General features: G+C 45.2%; 1 protein-coding gene across 1 annotated transcript; it reads left to right on the top strand.

The window, feature by feature from the left end:
- The first annotated feature begins 633 nt into the window (after positions 1-633).
- On the top strand, positions 634-14,109 carry acer3 (alkaline ceramidase 3). The gene is made up of 11 exons (XM_040181538.2): positions 634-1,002; positions 3,399-3,509; positions 3,640-3,692; positions 3,876-3,928; positions 4,718-4,799; positions 4,907-4,942; positions 6,104-6,162; positions 6,260-6,361; positions 6,711-6,815; positions 11,970-12,015; positions 12,117-14,109. The coding sequence occupies exons 1-11, from the start codon at positions 900-902 to the stop codon at positions 12,168-12,170; spliced, it is 804 nt and encodes a 267-aa protein (XP_040037472.2). The 5' UTR covers positions 634-899; the 3' UTR covers positions 12,171-14,109.
- The last annotated feature ends 3,712 nt before the right edge of the window (positions 14,110-17,821 follow it).

Genomic DNA, 17,821 nt, shown 5'->3' with positions numbered 1-17,821 from the left:
GTGAGACGTCCCACTGTTCATCTTTACTGTATTGTGGACCCGTGTTCCTCTTTTGTCGAAACAGCTCGATAAATGATGTCCAATTACTGCTGATATTGCAATAAAGAACAGGTGGGAAACTATTTTATCTGTTGGTCTTTCCATATGTAATGTACGCAGAAAAATAACAAGTATTTATTTTCAGTTTGCAATTAAATAGGCTACTTTAGAGGTGTTATGTGTAATGCCCTTATAACATAATAATAATAACTATATGTCACCAGGCGCCACATCCTATAAACATAAAAAACAAGGGTATTTGATTCCAATGTTAACAGGTTGCAGTTTGAATTTAAGCATCATATCAAATACTTGTTCGCTTTGTGATAAGGGCACCGTGTCACAATGCGCAGGTCAGGCCGTGTCCGCACACATGTACCCGCCTTACTGCGGTTGTACTGAAGAGGAGGAGGAAGAGGAGGAGGAAGAGGAGGAGGAAGAGAAGAACTGGGAGGAGGAGGAGGAGGAGGAAGAGAAGAAATGGGAGGAGGAGGGGGAGGAGGAGGAGGAAGAGAAGAAATGGGAGGAGGAAGAGGAGGAAGAGAAGAAATGGGAGGAGGAGGGGGAGGAGGAGAAGAAATGGGAGAAGGAGGGGGAGGAGGAGGAAGAGAAGAAAAGGGAGGAGGTGGGGGAGGGGGAGGAACAGAAGAACTGGGAGGAGGAGGGGGAGGAGGAGGAGGAGGAAGAGAAGAAAAGAGAGGAGGAGGGGGGGGGGGGGGGGGGGGGAGGAGGAAGAAGTGGGAGGAGGAGGGGGGGGGGGGGAGGAGGAAGAAGTGGGAGGAGGAGGGGGAGGGCTCGCGCAGTGCTCTGCTGTTGGTACTACCAACCCGTTAGCAGCCGCAGCCTCCTCCTCTTCCATCATGGCTCCCTCGGCGGACAGGCAGGGATACTGGGGCCGGCCGACCTCAACGCTGGACTGGTGCGAAGAGAATTATGTCGCCTCCTTTTACATCGCCGAATTCTGTAAGTGAAAAATATCCCGCTCTTTGTCGGTAGACCGGCGGGGGGTGCCGTGTCCGTGGGCAGACACGGGAGGAGGGGCCGGCCACGTCGCGTGGCTCCCGGAGCGCGAGCAGCAGCTGTAATAAATAAACAAATCAAATAAAGCAGCGGATTTGTGTTGCCGTTTTACCGCGGCTCGTCACGTTGTACCGCCTGAGCTAACCGTTAGCTAGAGCTAAGGAAGGCTCGCCCACCTGCACACAATGCAAGCTCATATTACACGAGTCTATTCCAAGTCGTCCACTGACGAGGCGCCGTGCGCGGTCCCGTCTTGTCTTTCATCGCAAGGCGCATTTTAGTCATCCACGCTGAAACTGCTTGATGAAACCTTTCCTCCCACCGTCGGGGTAAAGGGTTTCGTTTTCTAATAAAAGCACCACAGCTTCCCACGATTCAGAGATCTGAGATCCAAACATCGTCAGCTGATCCAAAAGCAGCTGTGTCAGCGAAACGCATCGAGCCGGACTTCTACTGGACGCACATTAATAACATCGAGCATAACTAAAGGCGACGTTTTAAACGACGTGTCTTCTGTGCAGTGCGTGTATTACGAATAACGGCAAAACCAAAGGAAACGCTTTTCAGAAATACTATCGCATTGAGCAGAATTCTATGGATTCACAGGTTGTAGAGTTGAAGGTGAAACAGTTTTTCGTGTGATTGTCACTGTTTGTACGTTGAGGACCTTGTTGCTGTTGCTAAGGGCTTCAACAGTTAGTCCAGCAAAGCTGAAGCCAAGTGGGCCAGAGTTCAGTTTATATTATTGCTCTTTTATCTCCTGTGTATTTTGTCCACGCCCCGCCTTTGTAGTGATACACTAACTTTTAAATGTGACACAAAGTGTCACAAATGTGCCACTTTAGTTGTACAACACATGTTTGCAGGCTACTCGGCCAGGCGGGGCGTGCACGCTCGATTCATTGTTTCTACAACACAAGCGGTGGTGTGAAAGCTGCGTATCAACAATCATGACAGTCAAAGCTTTTGTTTGCACAAATGAGGCGAGCAGGCCCGGCTAGAATTGTTTAACATTCAAACGTGGATTCAGGTTACAATGGCTGGAATGTGGCGTCGTTCACAGTGGAAAAGACCCGAGAGACACCGGCGGGATTTAATCCTCATTTGACGTGTGATCTGTAGGTCAGCACGTGGAAGAGAGCACAGGCAAGGGAGCTTACAACCAGGCTGTCATATGGCACACAGGGAGCTGATGGCATTCACATGTTTGCCCTTGTCATGGAAATGTGAGAAATAAGAGACTCCTATGTTGTATTGCTATTCGGGTGTGTGCGTTTATTACCAGTAACAGACTGATAATAGAGGCAGACTGGTAACAGGCCCCTGCAGATAAAGGCGATGTGTCCATGCCAGCAAGCACCGGCAGAGTGGCAGAATTAGTTTAATATTACTACTTGGAAACTGGTCCTTGGGGCTTGCAGTCCGTCTATTGACCAGCTTTGCTGAACCATAAGCACCTTTTTATGCTTCACACTAACTCTGAAACACGCCTTTGGGAAATAAATACACACAGCATTATTAGACTTGGCTAGTGTTCTGAAAACTGCCATTGAAATCCTAGACTCCATTATCGTCACCTGTATGAGGGTAAGATTCGAGTTTGCTCTTTGGCGGAAACAATGATAGAGAGAATTAGAGGGCTGCCATTAGTTGACAGTAATATATGCAGATGTTTCTCACTGAACGCTCTCTGCCGTCGTGTCACAGAGGAACTTTGTGCCAGGATATAGCGTTCTGATAATGGATGAAAACTCTTGCGTTATGGGTTGTTATTTCTAAGACCTGAGCAGACTCTAGTGGAACAGTCAGGCAAGTTAGTGTGAAAACCAGAACCACCACACTGGACAAACCTACCTGCTAAAGCAAGCAGTGTAACCAATTAGACCTTAAAGGTGGATTAAGACTCTACAGTGTATTTACCCTTTGCACAATGTGCAAGCATGATTATAAATACATGTTGAATGTGTTAGAGCTCTTTCTAATAATATTTGTTCATTGTTTTGCATCCAGCATAATCAATTATGGGCTGGCAATGTAAGCTGTTTTATGTGATTTAGTAGTAACTTGAAATGCTCCTTTTATTGCACTACTGACTTTTTCATAGTCAATAACCGTCATTGTAGGTTAATCCATCTGCGGAGCAACAGTTTTTTAAGTTGAAAACAGAATATGTTTTTTTTTAAAAGTAGATTCTGTCTCTAAAGACTTATTTTGCGCCAAGCTTATTGCCAATAGACAGACTGGGACAGTGGTGGTGATGTGGATTAGCCAGCAGTGGGGGAGATTGCCTCTACAGACGTCTCATTTGTCTCATTTGTCTCTTTTGTCCCTTTGAACAGGGAACACGGTCAGCAACCTGATTATGATTCTTCCTCCCATTTATGGGGCTGTCCAGACGTTCCGAGACGGCCTAGAGTTTCGCTACATCTGCTCTTTTCTCGGACTGGCAGGTTAGTCCGATGAAACCACACAATCCACCTCTTTACATATCATGCTTATTATCCAACATGGAGTTATTTCTGTCTGTGCTGTCAGTCGTGTTTTCTGACTATGAAATGTTGTTGCCTGTGCATCTCCCAGCTGTTGGTGTGGGTTCCTGGTGCTTCCACATGACGCTGATCTATGAGATGCAGGTGAGACACCGTGTTAAATAAAAATTGTACTATGTCAGCAAAATGTGAGACTGTTATTGTTGCCGTGGGAAATATTTGTAATGGTTTTACAAGGTCAAACATTTTCTGCCTAAGACAATGTGAAGTTATGTGGAAGCAATGCAATCCTAGAGTGACATTAATGTGTGTGTGTCTCATTTGCAGTTACTGGACGAGTTGCCAATGATTTATAGTACATGCGTCTTCGTCTACTGTCTGTAAGTAGCTCCACCTTCTGGGACTACTGCTGTTAAAGCAGTGATGACATCTTCTCGTGCCTATTGATTTTAAACTGGACACGAGTACTGTTCCATTTCATCAGTGTTCAGGTCTATGTTACAGCTGTTATCATATATATGTGTGTGTGCTTGTGAGTTACTAACTAGAAAACGCGTGTTTTTTTTTCTTAACCAATATTGGGAGAACTCCACCTCAGATTCACAAGACTTTAGAGTTTAATTTCCTCCTATTCTGCACAATATTGGGAAATATATCTTGGACTTTCAATACCATAATATCACATTTCTGGTTTTAAAGGCTCTACTACAGTGAAGTATCGGTTTAAGCTGATCTATTATTTGAGGTTATTCATTATTTCCAGATTACTGATGTTTTTTTCTTCTCAGAAACCATGTTGTGTAAATGTGTTATAAAAGCACTGATAGTAAACCCTCCAATACTGTTTAAACATCGAGGTATTTGGCGAAAGGATTGTGATATTTATCTATGTATAAATCGCCCAGCCCTACATTCCAAACATTAACAAGGTGCCTGGAGGCATTCACGGGACCTTTTGGTTAGGAAGGTCTTAGAATCCTAAACTACTGTATAATAACGATACATGAGTGGTGGGTGCTCGCTCTGGGTAGCAAGGCCAGAACAATGAGGCCCTTAAGGCACCCAGATCTGCACCTATAGAGGAGGGAGAGCAGGTTATTAGATGCTCTATTATTAATGTTTATTTAAGGGGAAAAACCATAAGACAAACATATCTGTTTTTTTTTCAGATATGAGTGTTTCAAAGAAGAGAACAGAGTTGGTTTATTACCCATCGCCTTACTGTTAATCTTCAGTGTTTCAGTCACTGTGGTGAGTATCCACTTCCTCTATGATCATGGTTTTGTTCTCACCTTAATGCCAATGAAACACGTCCTTAATCATATCCTCTTGACTAGTTCCTGTGTTTGTGTTGGCAGGTGTACTTACAGTGGAAGGAGCCGGTCTTCCACCAGGTGAGGGTGTGCCCTTCGTCACGCTTAACTGCCGACGACTGCTCATTGTTTGCTATGTGTGCCTCCAGGCCTTCTTTAGTGTAAACATATTGGGCTTACCAACAAAGTACACGCCACTCAGTTTGGTCTAGACTGCTTGTATAGAATTCCATTAAATCTGCTAACTAATGCAACATCTCACATTTTTTTACTGTTTATTAATATGTAGCATTTGCTATGTTCCAAACTCCATGGGACCTTGTGAAAGAACATCTTATATTCTTATCTTAGCCTTCTTTGTGCTCATACGAGTGTGCTAAGTTCAGATAATGGTGCGAATGACCAGCGTGACCATGATGAATGCACCACGGTGTCAATGAGTGCTTTCAAAGCCACGAGTCCGGCCCCATGCGTCCTATATTGAACTTCTTCATTCAGAGATCCAGAGCGGAGAGTCTCTCAGTACGACAGCAAGCAGCAGAATTAAGGGACCTGCTAAAGACGCAAATAACTAGTGCTGTTCATGCCACCAAAGGATCATACTCTTTGAAATAAAGAAGAAACCGTTCCATATATAAAATGTGACAATGGAGAAGCATACTTTTAAAATGTTGATATTATTGTGCTGTACAAAAGCATCAATAAATTGCTGATATATAGTGAAAGACCTCAGCCTGGAAAAAAACAGACAGTCTGGACCGCTTGTAAATGGTGTAATCTGATAAAAATGTAAATAGGGAAAATTATTAATGTTGTGCTTAATCGCTGGTAGGAGACACTTAAGAATCTTCTGGCAGTCTCAAGGTGTGTAAGCAGCAGCAGGGTAATGTGACAAAGCTCACCCCGGTTTCCCTTTGGAACCAACTTTAATTACTGATCACACAACTCAATGGGGTTTATAAAGAAGTCTGAGTGTTTGCTTTTAAATAGATAGAGTAGTGAATGCATGTAGCATTCATGTTGACTTTGTTAATTTAAGTGGATTTGTGGAATGTAACAAGCAACAAATGTATACTTGTGTGTTTACTTCAATCCAACCAGGTCTACTTGTGACCATTTCAGATGATGACTTAGTTCACAGCTCAACCAAGTGGGAAACCCAAAGAAAGTGTTGGATGTTTGAACATTTTTTTTATCTTCTTAAATCCAGCATCATCTTCACTGCTCATTGTCTTCTTCTAGGTCATGTATGGTGCTCTCGTGGCCAGCCTAGTGATGCGATCTGTCTTCATTGTTACATGGTAAGTTTAAAAGTACATTACCATATAAATTAAATGCATGTTCATTTATATTCATAAAACAACTTGCTCAAGGTGTTTTCCTTTGTTTCCCTGTTAGGGTGTACCCATGGCTCCGGTCGCTGTGCTACACCTCCTTAGGAGTCTTCCTGTTAGGGTTCCTACTGTGGAACATTGACAACATCTTCTGTGACACATTAAGGTGAATATCTGCATTAGAAAAACACCACCAGTCTCTTTATTATGTATTGACGTGCTTGATTGTGAGAATATAGTTGGTTATCATCCATTTAACAGCAGCGTGTGGGCAATGTGCAATGATATTAACCTTTATGTGACATCTTAACAATAATGTAAATCATGTTCTTACCTCAAGGACAAGTCAGGCAGCTCAAAGTAATATCAGCTTGTTTACATAACATGCGTGATGCATGGTTGGGTTTTCATTCACATTCATAACGACAGTTAATACGCAGCCTCTTCTTGTCAATCCCATACTGTTTTTTTTATTGACGGAAGTAGTTGAGTCTGGACTTTCTTTGGCCTCTTAGAACCAGTAGGCAGACGCTTCCCTCTGGTGTTGGAGTAGTAACACAGTTCCATGCTTGGTGGCACATCTTCACAGGCCTCGGGTCCTACCTGCACATCATTCTCAGGTGAGATTGCGTTTCAGCAAAAGGAGAGAGCTAGAGTGACTATTACACCTAGCTGTGAAATTATGTTTTCAGGTTGTCTGTCGGCGCCCAACTATTATCATGAACGTGACATCACTGTAAATGTTAGGGTGGATGAGGACAGGATCCAAAAGCAGAACCGGGGACAAAGTCTTGCAGCGAAGGCTGCGTAAGCGTGCTGGTATGTGGCGTAGAGTCGCGTCGATGAAAAGTAATGATCCGGCGAGGAGGCCTGGGAGACAGCAGGCTATAATTCGTGTCAGATTGCTGATTGGCCACAGGTGCGGGTAGTGAGAGCACTCCTCTAGGTCGCCCCGCCCAGCCTGCCAACACAGCAGCGCCAGCCAGCACCCAGGATCAAAATATACAACACTAAATAAAAGGCCCAAAAAATCATAATCACCACAGTACCCCCCTCTCAACGAACGCCTGGTTGATCCCAATCAACCAGGTACTGGAAACCTCGCCCTCGGGGCCTGACGTCCAGTATCCTGGAGACCGTATAAGCAGGGTGATCATCGATGAGCCGGGGGGGCGGAGGGGGAATGGCCGGAGGGCTGAGGTCACTGGTGGAGACAGGCTTAAGGAGGGAAACATGGAAAGTGAGATGTATCTTCATCGAATCAGGGAGGATTAGACGGACAGAGGAAGGGTTAATTATTCTCGAGATGGTGAAAGGCCCCACATAACGGGACGCCAGCTTACGTGACTCCGTTTGAAGTGGAAGTGTCCCGGGAAGATAGCCACACCTTCTGGCCGACCTCATACTCAGGGGCGGGGGAGCGATGTCGGTCTGCCAGCCGTTTGTTGTTCTCGGCAGAGCGAGTGAGTGCCGCCTTCACATTACTCCAAACCTCCCGAATCCTCCGAAGATGCTCGTCTACTGAAGAGACTGCCACCTCCTCCTCCTGGGCTGGGAATAATGGGGGTTGAAAACCGTAGCAAGCCATGAATGGCGACATACCTGTAGCTGAACATGAGAGGGAGTTGTGCGCATACTCAATCCAGGGCAGGAAAGAGCTCCAGGAGACAGGGTGATGAGCGGTCACACAGCGTAGTGCTGCTTCCAGATCCTGATTAGCCCGCTCTGTCTGGCCGTTCGTCTGGGGATGGTAGCCAGAGGAGAGACTGGCTGCTGCGCCCACGGCCTTAAAGAAAGCGCTCCACACACGGGAAGCAAAATGCGGTCCACGATCTGACACTATATCTACCGGAATCCCGTGGAGCTTAAACACATGATTGGTTAGAAGCTTAGCGGTTTCCAAGGCAGAGGGTAATTTGGGGAGGGGAACATAATGCACAGCCTTGGAGAAACGATCAATGATGGTGAGTATGACTGTGTTACCTTCGGATGGGGGTAACCCGGTGACGAAATCCACGGCAATATGTGACCAAGGGCGACTGGGAATAGGTAAAGGACGCAGCAGACCAGCAGGAGGACGATGGGAAGCTTTGCTCCTGGCACAGACAGAGCAGGCAGCCACGAACTCACAAACATCCTTCGCCATCCCCGGCCACCAGAAGCGATGGCGGAGAAAGATAAGGGTACGGTGGGCTCCTGGATGACACGTCAATTTAGACGAATGCCCCCACTGAAGGACCTGTGACCGGACTGCAGGTGGGACAAACAAACGAGCAGGAGGACCTCCGCCAGGGTCCGGGACAACCTCTTGGGCCTCCTTAACCACTGACTCGATCTCCCACGATGCTGCCCCCACCACACAGGTGGAGGGAATGATGGGATCTGTATCCTGGGGACTAGAGGGCGAGTAGATTCGTGAGAGTGAGTCCCGTTTCCTATTACGGCTTCCGGGACGATAGGACAGAGTGTAATGGAACCTGCTGAGGAACAGCGACCAACGGGCTGGACGGGGATTGAGCCGGCGAGCAGCGCGGAGGTACGCAAGGTTCTTGTGGTCCGTCCATATAAGAAATGCTTGCTGGGAGCCTTCAAGACAGTGCCTCCACTCCTGAAGAGCCAGCACTACCGCCAGCAACTCTCGGTTACCCACGTCATAATTTCTTTCGGCGGGACTGAGTCGACGGGAAAAGAAGGCACAAGGATGCAGCTTCCGAGTGAGGGGATCTCGTTGAGACAGCACCGCTCCCACTCCAGTGTCCGAGGCGTCTACCTCTACCACAAACTGGATGGAAGGGTCGGGATGCTTAAGGATGGGAGCACTCGTGAACAGAGACTTCAGCTTGGAGAATGCGCGGTCTGACTCAGGGGTCCATTTGAAGGTGATCTTTGTGGAGGTGAGACTGGTAAGGGGGGCGGCTACTTTACTGTAGTCCCTGATGAAGCGGCGGTAGAAGTTGGCGAAGCCGAGGAAACGTTGCAGTTCCTTGCGGTTGTCGGGAGGCGGCCAGTCGGCGACGGCCCTTACTTTGACGGGGTCTGGCTCCAGCTGACCTTGAGCGATGATGTAGCCAAGGAAGCTGACGGAGGGGGCGTGGAACGCACATTTCTCTGGTTTGACTTACAATCTATTCTGCAGCAGGCGCTGGAGAACTAACCTCACATGCTGACGATGCTCGTCGAGAGACTGGGAAAAGATGAGGATGTCATCGAAGTAGATGTAGACGAAGCGATTCAGCATGTCACGGAAAATATCATTCATGAGGGTCTGGAAAACGCCGTGGGCATTGGTGAGACCAAAAGGCATGACCAGGTACTCGAACTGACCCAGGGGTGTGTTGAAGGCGGTTTTCCATTCATCCCCTTCTCTGATCCTGACGAGGTGATAGGCATTCCGGAGGTCCAACTTGGAAAAGGACAGGGCATGACATAACGGCTCGAAAGAGGGGTCGATGAGTGGCAGGGGAGTCTTGTTCTTCACAGTGATCTGATTTAAGCCCCGGTAGTCGATACAGGGGCGTAATGAAGCACCCTTCTTTTCAACAAAAAAGAAGCCCGCTCCCAGAGGTGATGAGGAGGGACGAATCAAACCCGAAGCCAGGCTCTCGTTGATATACGTCTCCATGGCCACTCTCTCCGGACGGGACAAGTTGAACAGCCTGCTGGTGGGGAGAGGGGCTCCAGGGAGAAGATCGAGGGCGCAATCATAAGGGCGGTGGGGGGGTAGGTGCCAACTCTTTGTTGAACACTAGAGCGAGATCCAGATACTCAGGCGGTACGAGGGAAAGATCTGGGGGCGACGGAGGAGCCACAACCGGACGGGGTTCCGGGACAGCGGACCTGAGACAGTGAGCGACCACTACAATGGTTGCCAGAAATAGTGAGAGAGAGAGAGAGAGGAGCAGTGCGATGTGTAACCTTGGAAATTAACCGGCCATCCAGCGCATTGACAGATTTGGGGACTTCTAAGAGCTCGAGAGGGATGTTTGTCTGTGCGGCAAAGTTCTCATCAATGAAATTGTCGTCCGAACCCGAATCGATAAATACATGTAGGGGGTAGGACTGGGTGTTGCTCCGGAGCGTAGCCGGAAAAGACATCCGGCCCGGAGAGCGCGTCGACGAGGTGTTGCTCACCAGAGTGCTCTCCGTCACTGATGAGCTAGAACTTTTGGCGGAGCCCGGCAGGTCGCAGCATAATGGCCCGCGAGCCCACAGTATAGGCAGAGTCTTAGTTGCATCCGTCGCTGGCGTTCTGAGGGGGATAGGCGAGCTCGACCAAGCTGCATGGGTTCTTCAGAGGGAGGTTGGGGGACAGAGGGCCTGGCAGGACTCCAAGATGGGGAGGCAGGGACGCACGTGGGTGCAGGGACACTAAACCTGAGGCCTGCGGATGGGACTGGCTTACGGGTCCGTTCGGCTCGTTCTCTCCTCCGTTCCTGGAGACGATTGTCTAGCCTGATAGCTAAAGCAATCAATTGCTCGAGGGAGGTAGAGTCATCTCGAGAGGCCAGCTCGTCCTTTAGCTCCTCAGACAGATTCCTGGAGAACAAGGTCATTAGTGCTGGCTCATCCCATCCACATTCTGCCGCCAAAATCCGGAATTTGATGAAAGTCTGCTACTGATCCAGACCCTTGTCTTAACAAAAATAGCCGATTCATGGCCTATAGCCCTTTAACGGGGTGATCGAAAACTTTACGTAGCTCCGTTGAAAAAAATAAGGAAGGAACTCAAAACTGCCGAGTGGCTAGTCCATAACGCAGTGGCCCACTGGGCCGCTTTACCTCTTAACAAATTAACGCAGAAGGCTATCTTAGCCTTGTCGGTAGAGTAACTAGCGGGCTGAAGATCAAAAACTAACGTACAATTTAACAAAAATCTACTGCATGAACCTGGTTCACCAGCGTAAGGTTCCGGAGTGGGAACCCAGGGTTCCTTGGGAGAAACTGATGGTAAGATGGCAGGTGGGTTACTCACTGGTGGGGATGTACTGGAGCTGGGAGCCGACAACTGAGCGAGTGCAGAAGTTATCTGCTGCACGCTCTGGGAAAGGGAGTGCAAGGTTTCCATAACTCCACCCAACAGCTAATCGTGTTTACCAATCAGGATTCCATGTGAGCTGAGGGCATCCTGGAGGGCATCTGGGTTCGCTGGATCCATCTTTTCTGGTCGGATCATTCTGTTAGAGTGGATGAGGACAGGCTCCAAAAGCAGAACCGGGGACAAAGTCTTGTGGTCAACAAACGAAAATCTTTATTTCTTAAGGGGCTCAAGAGGAGAAGGTCGCGAGTGCAGGATCCGGAGCGAAGGCTGCGTAAGCGTGCTGGTGTGTGGCGTAGAGTCGCGTCGATGAGAAGTAATGATCCGACGAGGAGGCCTGGGAGACAGCAGGCTATAATTCGTGTCAGATTGCTGATTGGCCACAGGTGCGGGTAGTGAGAGCGCTCCTCTAGGTCGCCCCGCCCAGCCTGAAAACACAGCAGCGCCAGCCAGCACCCAGGATCAAAATATACAACACTAAATAAAGGCCCAAAATATCATAATCACCACAGTAAGCCATCGTTGGCATCTCTGCAAAATTGTCTCAATCGTTCGCTTGGATTCAAGTAAGAATTGACTAGGATGAAGTGGTCACCTTTTTAACCAGTTATAAATCCATTTAGTGATTTAGGAAAATGTATAATAGGATAGAAGTATGAAGTGATGACATTTATGACAAACTGACTGGTTGGTGAGACGTGCTCGTTGGTTTTCAAATTGAATGTTGATCTTCTTTTAGCCTCCAGATCAGGTCAACCTACCTCAAGCACAGACCAAATGTAAAGGTATGTCCAGCCCTTACCCAGCACCTTTTATTTAAATACATTCATTCATTTGTGTATGGATCCCTACATGATCTGCCCTCTCTCATCCTGACTATGTCCAGTTCCTTTATGGAGTTTGGCCCACGCTGCACATTGATCCACAGAAGACGAGTTGAAATGATGTGCGATGGGGCCGATTGAAGACCGGTGACTGTTACATCATCAGCACGGGGACCTGCCAAAGGCACTGATGGGATCTCAGCCCACAGCTAGAGGGCAGGTGGACCCCAAGGCAACCCCCTAGATACCCCAGGGTGCTGCACTGTGGAGATTCTACTAAGAACAGTAAAGCACTGAATCAAGTTTTAAGAAACAGAAGATTTGTTTCATAATTTGTTTGATTAGCATTTATGTAATTTTTTTTGTGTAATAATTGTAGTTTCTCATTCAATTTAACTGCAATTATGATGTGGAGGCCACTGCAGTGGTAAAGAAGGGGTGTGGTTGTTATTTTATATAGGGCTTAGGAACAGGGAAAATCTAAATGAACTTAAATAGATCTCTAAACTAACGTGTAACTAAGACTTCTTCAAATGTCTACTTTTAACACAGTGTTGTTATCCTGATTCAAGGAGTATTCTATTGGATGGGATCACTACATTTTGGATAACAGGTGCCAACTAAAAGTGAAAGCAAGAATGTGTTATTTTAGCTCAGCTGTCTGGACTGGACGACCCTCCTTCATTTTTACCTTACGTAAGTTTTCCTCTTAAAACATGCCAAGAAGGGAACAATTAATTCCTCTTTTCTTTCTCGGCCACGTCTGCTGTGGGATTCAAAAACTCATTTAACATGGCAGGCTTCTCAGTGTTTCACCTCCTCGTATTCCAGAAAGAAATGCAATGATCACAACATTATCACACGTGATTTTATTGTTGTTTGGGACAAAGTTAAGTTTATAAACAGTAGGGAAAGCAGGTCAATCACTTTTGACAGGTTGAGTTTCCCAGGACAGAGGATTGCTTTCAATTTTTAAAGTGACGCTGCGCACAATATGTTAAAGAGAAAAATGTCCTGTTTTTGGAATGTTAATTCGGTAATAGAAAGTAATGTGTGTTTCAATCATTGCGTCCTCATTGGCTGGAGACGGTTAGGTACTAGACACACAGTTAGTTTAGCCTGCCGCTTTGTTAGAGTAATTTTTAACCGGTAGCTTTTAGTAGAAGTAGAAGTTGAGACTAGACAATTCCACCACATTTTATTAATGACACTTATTTAAGTCCTGTTTTATTTTATTTATTTACACCGTCGCATGAAGCTGAAGAGTCCAGTGGCGCATATATCTTATATCATAACTCCTGTCTGGGAAACATTTTACGATACAACCGCCAGGTGGCATCATTCTCCAGCTTATTTCAGACATTGCCAAACATTCCAGTGTGCATTGATAAAGCTTCTACCTAGTAGTACTCGTAGTATCTTTGACCTGGCGCTCCTGTGAGGGGTCCGAGGCGTGGAACAAGGGAAGGATTTATCGGTAGTATGTCTTGCTGCTGTGAGTACGTGGATATGTAATGGTAACAAGGAACCGAGAGCCTCCAGGAAGTGTTCGGAGGTGCCCATCGCACAGCTTTTGTTGTTGGCAGGCCTGCTGAACTGTTACTGAGACACCATAAATCTGTGTTTCATCACGCATGTACACGCTTCGTCACACTGCTTGGGTGTAACTACAGGGTAAAACAAGAGTTAGTAAGTCCTCACAAGCACAACGTGGGAAAGAAACAGTATTAATATTGTTCAAATGTCTGTGTGGAACCTTAATGTTATATTATTATCATTAACATCACTGTCCATCAGCTGCCAGAGAGGGTGCCTTATTGTTATCCTTACGGTCCAAGTAATCCTAGTTGCCTTGAAGTCGGTGGGAAAACCATTCAACCATTCAAATGTTCAATTTATTTCTCGTGTTCAACATGTTTGCCACAGCTCCTTCTCATGATGTTAACTGTTTCTGTTAGTTCAAAACACGTGTGGATGCCGGAGGAGCAGACTCTGGTCAGTGCCAGACTTTTATGATGTCCTGTATTGTCAAATAAAAGAAAATGTGTTCGATCATTTGGCCGTTGTCCTCATTTCGTCTCTTACAGCAAATGTATGTCAATAATAACCGTGGAAACACTAACGTGTGAGTCATGCTTTCTTTATCTACAGATTTGATCACATCTAATGTTATATTGTTTGGAGTCTTGAGTCAGCTCCAGGAGTCATTCTGTGGCCCTCTGAAGGTGATGGCATGTTTCCGTTGTCGACCCCCATGGATCAGGTTTGGTTTGAGCCAACTGGCAGACTGGATTCAGATATCTCCCTAATGTTTCTTCCCTTGTTTTGTGGGTGGGGAGTTTTAAACTGTACACATGTGAGGGTCCAAGGACAGATGGTCCTATATTGTGCTGATTGTAGAGTCTTGAGAGGCAAATTTGTGGGTTTGTCTTTACAGAAAAGGTGCAGCTAATGTACTTTGAAAACAGAACCTTCCAACCAGTGCGGTAGTGGTAAAATTAGAGATGGGTAAACTATGAATTTTGTGATCAGACCTCGACGCGATGGAACGCTGTGTGAAGCATTATGTTATCAGTTATAAAGTCATATACTGTACAATCAATGACAGTCAATCAATGTGTTTGTAGTTTATTACATTTCAAGAAAACAGTAAACAAAAGTATGTGTAGGCCTCAAAAAAATGAAGGGGGTGGAGGGGGAGACAAAAGAAGGGACCTCTATTAGGACCTTAAAAAAAAGAAGGCCTCTGGAAACAGGCCCAGAGTGTTACAGCTGAACCGTGTGATATAAGAAAAAGACATCCTGCAAGTTAACACTTCCCCTGCTCCTTAACCATTAAGAGAAAGCTCCAAAAGTCAACGGAACTAATGAATCCATCTGAACAGGCGGGCTGATCCACAACGTGTGTTTACATGCTGACTGGTGGAGCCGCCGCAGGGCGCTGATAGGAGGGTCACAGACCAGAAAATGATCAGACTACAGCGTTTATATGTTCAACAATATGATTAAATCAGGTGATTTAAAATGACACCAAATTTATTTTGGGTTATTCCAACGAAAGAATACAAGGCGCAGGTAACTTTGAGGTGCGTAAACCCCTCTGGAATTATTTCCATAATTATTTCCATAATTCCAGAGGTGCTAAAATGGCGTTTACGTGTGTTAACCATTCACTACAGCCCTGCTCCCAACTATATGTGTCACAGAGCGACCAAACACCAGTGTACATGACACTAATAATAATAGCTGTACAAACACAGCAACCCACTCAATGCAGAAGTTGAGGAAGTATGTTTTTGCAATAAAAACCACAGCCCTGTCAGGGCTCACATGTGTGACACAAGGACTTTTACTGTAAGTTTGGCTCCTTTTGTCACTGGATCCTTGCTCAGACGCATGGGTTTGTCATAAGGGAGTTGGCCGCAGAGTGGATGTAGGCGTGTGTTTACTGGGGGTTTGTGATGACGGTTCTGTGCAGTAAAGCATGTTGCTGCGAAAAAAGTGACTAAGCATAATGACAGTTGTGGGAAAGGGAATTGGGAATTTACTAATTTAGAGATCAATTTAAAATCCTTTTGTGGTGTATTTTAGCTTTTGATATTAAGCAAAGTGAAAAGCTACATCTTTGATTACAACGAAAGAGATAATTTTATGTAACAAGCTTCATCAGCCAGGCTCCTCACTATTTGCAGATAATTAGAGACCAACATGGTGGTCATGAAGCGGCCAAACTAGTAAGCCAATATATGACTTGTTGATCTAAAGCCTTTACAATTTGAAAAAAAGGCAGCACCTTGACGTGATCTTTTATTTAGCCTAATTGAGAGGGGTGAATATAATATTAATAAACATTTACAATTTATATATATATATAATTATCCTACATCTACTAGATTTCTATCGTGTCACAACTTTCAGCTAAGTGTTTCACTGTATAAGGGGCACTTCATTCTATAGTCTTTGTTGTTTTCAGGACATAAACTTGATAAACTGCTTTGCAGGGGTGGAAAGTAACTACCGGTAGGTGCATTTGTTCGAGTACTGCACATAAGCTCTCTGATAGCAAATCGATTAAGTGCTACTTTTGCAACTCCAAGGTTTAGTAGAATAATCTGGATTTCTAAACGCCTCACTCATGCTAAACACTTTTCTGAGCTTTACCCTGTGATAAGGCGGCAATGAGACAAATGAGACAAACAAAATCACGACTCTTTGCTGTCCTCGCGCCGAAATGGTGGAATGAGCTCTGTGATGACACCAGGACTGCAAAGAGCCTTTATATCGTCCGCCACAAACTAAAGACACACCTCTTCAGTCTCTACCTTGTCTAAAAACACTAACAAATTTGTATCCTTATGGTTGAAATGTAAGTATTGTAAGTCGCTTTGAATAAAAGCGTCAGCTAAATGACATGTAATGTAATGTAACAAATAGTACATGTACACAACTGTATATTCCTTGACATCCATGTACAGTCGGAAGAGCAAGGTTCAGTAGTGAAGTATAATTTAAGCATTTATAGGCGACATCACATTCTTCTTTGGGCATTAAACATAAACATGGCGTGTGGTGCGGAACATTCCACTAGTGTTGTTGTCATTTACTGCATGAACAGTCAACATGAATGTGGTATTTGCTATGAAACAGTCAAGTTACTCGCCGATGCTGATAATGTAGCGGTACTCTCCACACATCAGTCAGGCTGGCACCGGTTTTTATCGCCTGGCTTGAAACAACTGTGTTGGTCTGTTGAGAAAATTTAGAAAACACCTGAGATGTGATGACCAATCTGTAGACTCCCCCTCCTTCTCCCTCAAACCACCTGGCATGCACACAGCTCTTTACTGTTCTTCCTGAACATCTAAAACACTGATGGGGAAACTTTAATTGCATAAAAGTTTGTTTTGAAATGATTTGGCATCTTCCCATATGTTGACAAAAGGAGTTCACAGTGTACTTTGCGCGCATGTGTTTGCTGATAAAGATATCTGGGGGAGAGATCTCATCAACCAGACGCTTCAGATTTGATGTAACCCAGCCTGAGCCTGAGGCGACAAAGAGAAGATGACTCATTCTCTCCTGTGTTTAACAGCTCTAATCAGCAGCATTCTCCCCCACCTTTGACTCTGTGTCACAGTAGTTGTGTCCATGCTGTGAGCTTTGGTCCTTGTTTAGTGGAGCTACCAGAGGCCCAGAACGAACCGGTTTAATCTGGGTGACGACTCGTCAACACTGAGCTGACTCATGTTGGGAATGCCGGAGTTACTGAAAAGACGGATCAGTGGTTTGGCAGACCTGCGGAAAGACGTCACTGCTGAGACACATGTTAGTTGCCACATTTCTTTGTTCTCTTATAGATTGTATACAATGTATACAATCTATACATATTAGTTACAGATTTTATATATATATTTATATATATATATAAATATACATATATATATATAAATATACATATATATATATATGTATATACATATATATACATATAACGGCATTCCAGCTTGATGATAATGCATTCAATGTCCAATGAATAAATATACACATACATATATACACATATGAATACGTATGTACATTTGATATTACTTATGAAGTATTTCTAGTTTTCAATGCATTGATATTGTATCAGTACTCTGTGTTGGGACTAATCAAAAATTAGAATATATTTTATAGATATAAACAAATACACCGAATTTAATTTAGATTAGATACATTTAGACGATTGTGTTCAAAAGAGGGAGCAGCAAGATAAAAGGCCAATGTA

Source organism: Gasterosteus aculeatus, chromosome 7 (genome assembly GCF_964276395.1).
Source record: "Gasterosteus aculeatus chromosome 7, fGasAcu3.hap1.1, whole genome shotgun sequence".
Classification (NCBI taxonomy): domain Eukaryota; kingdom Metazoa; phylum Chordata; class Actinopteri; order Perciformes; family Gasterosteidae; genus Gasterosteus; species Gasterosteus aculeatus.
This window is presented reverse-complemented; position numbering and strand designations above follow the sequence as displayed.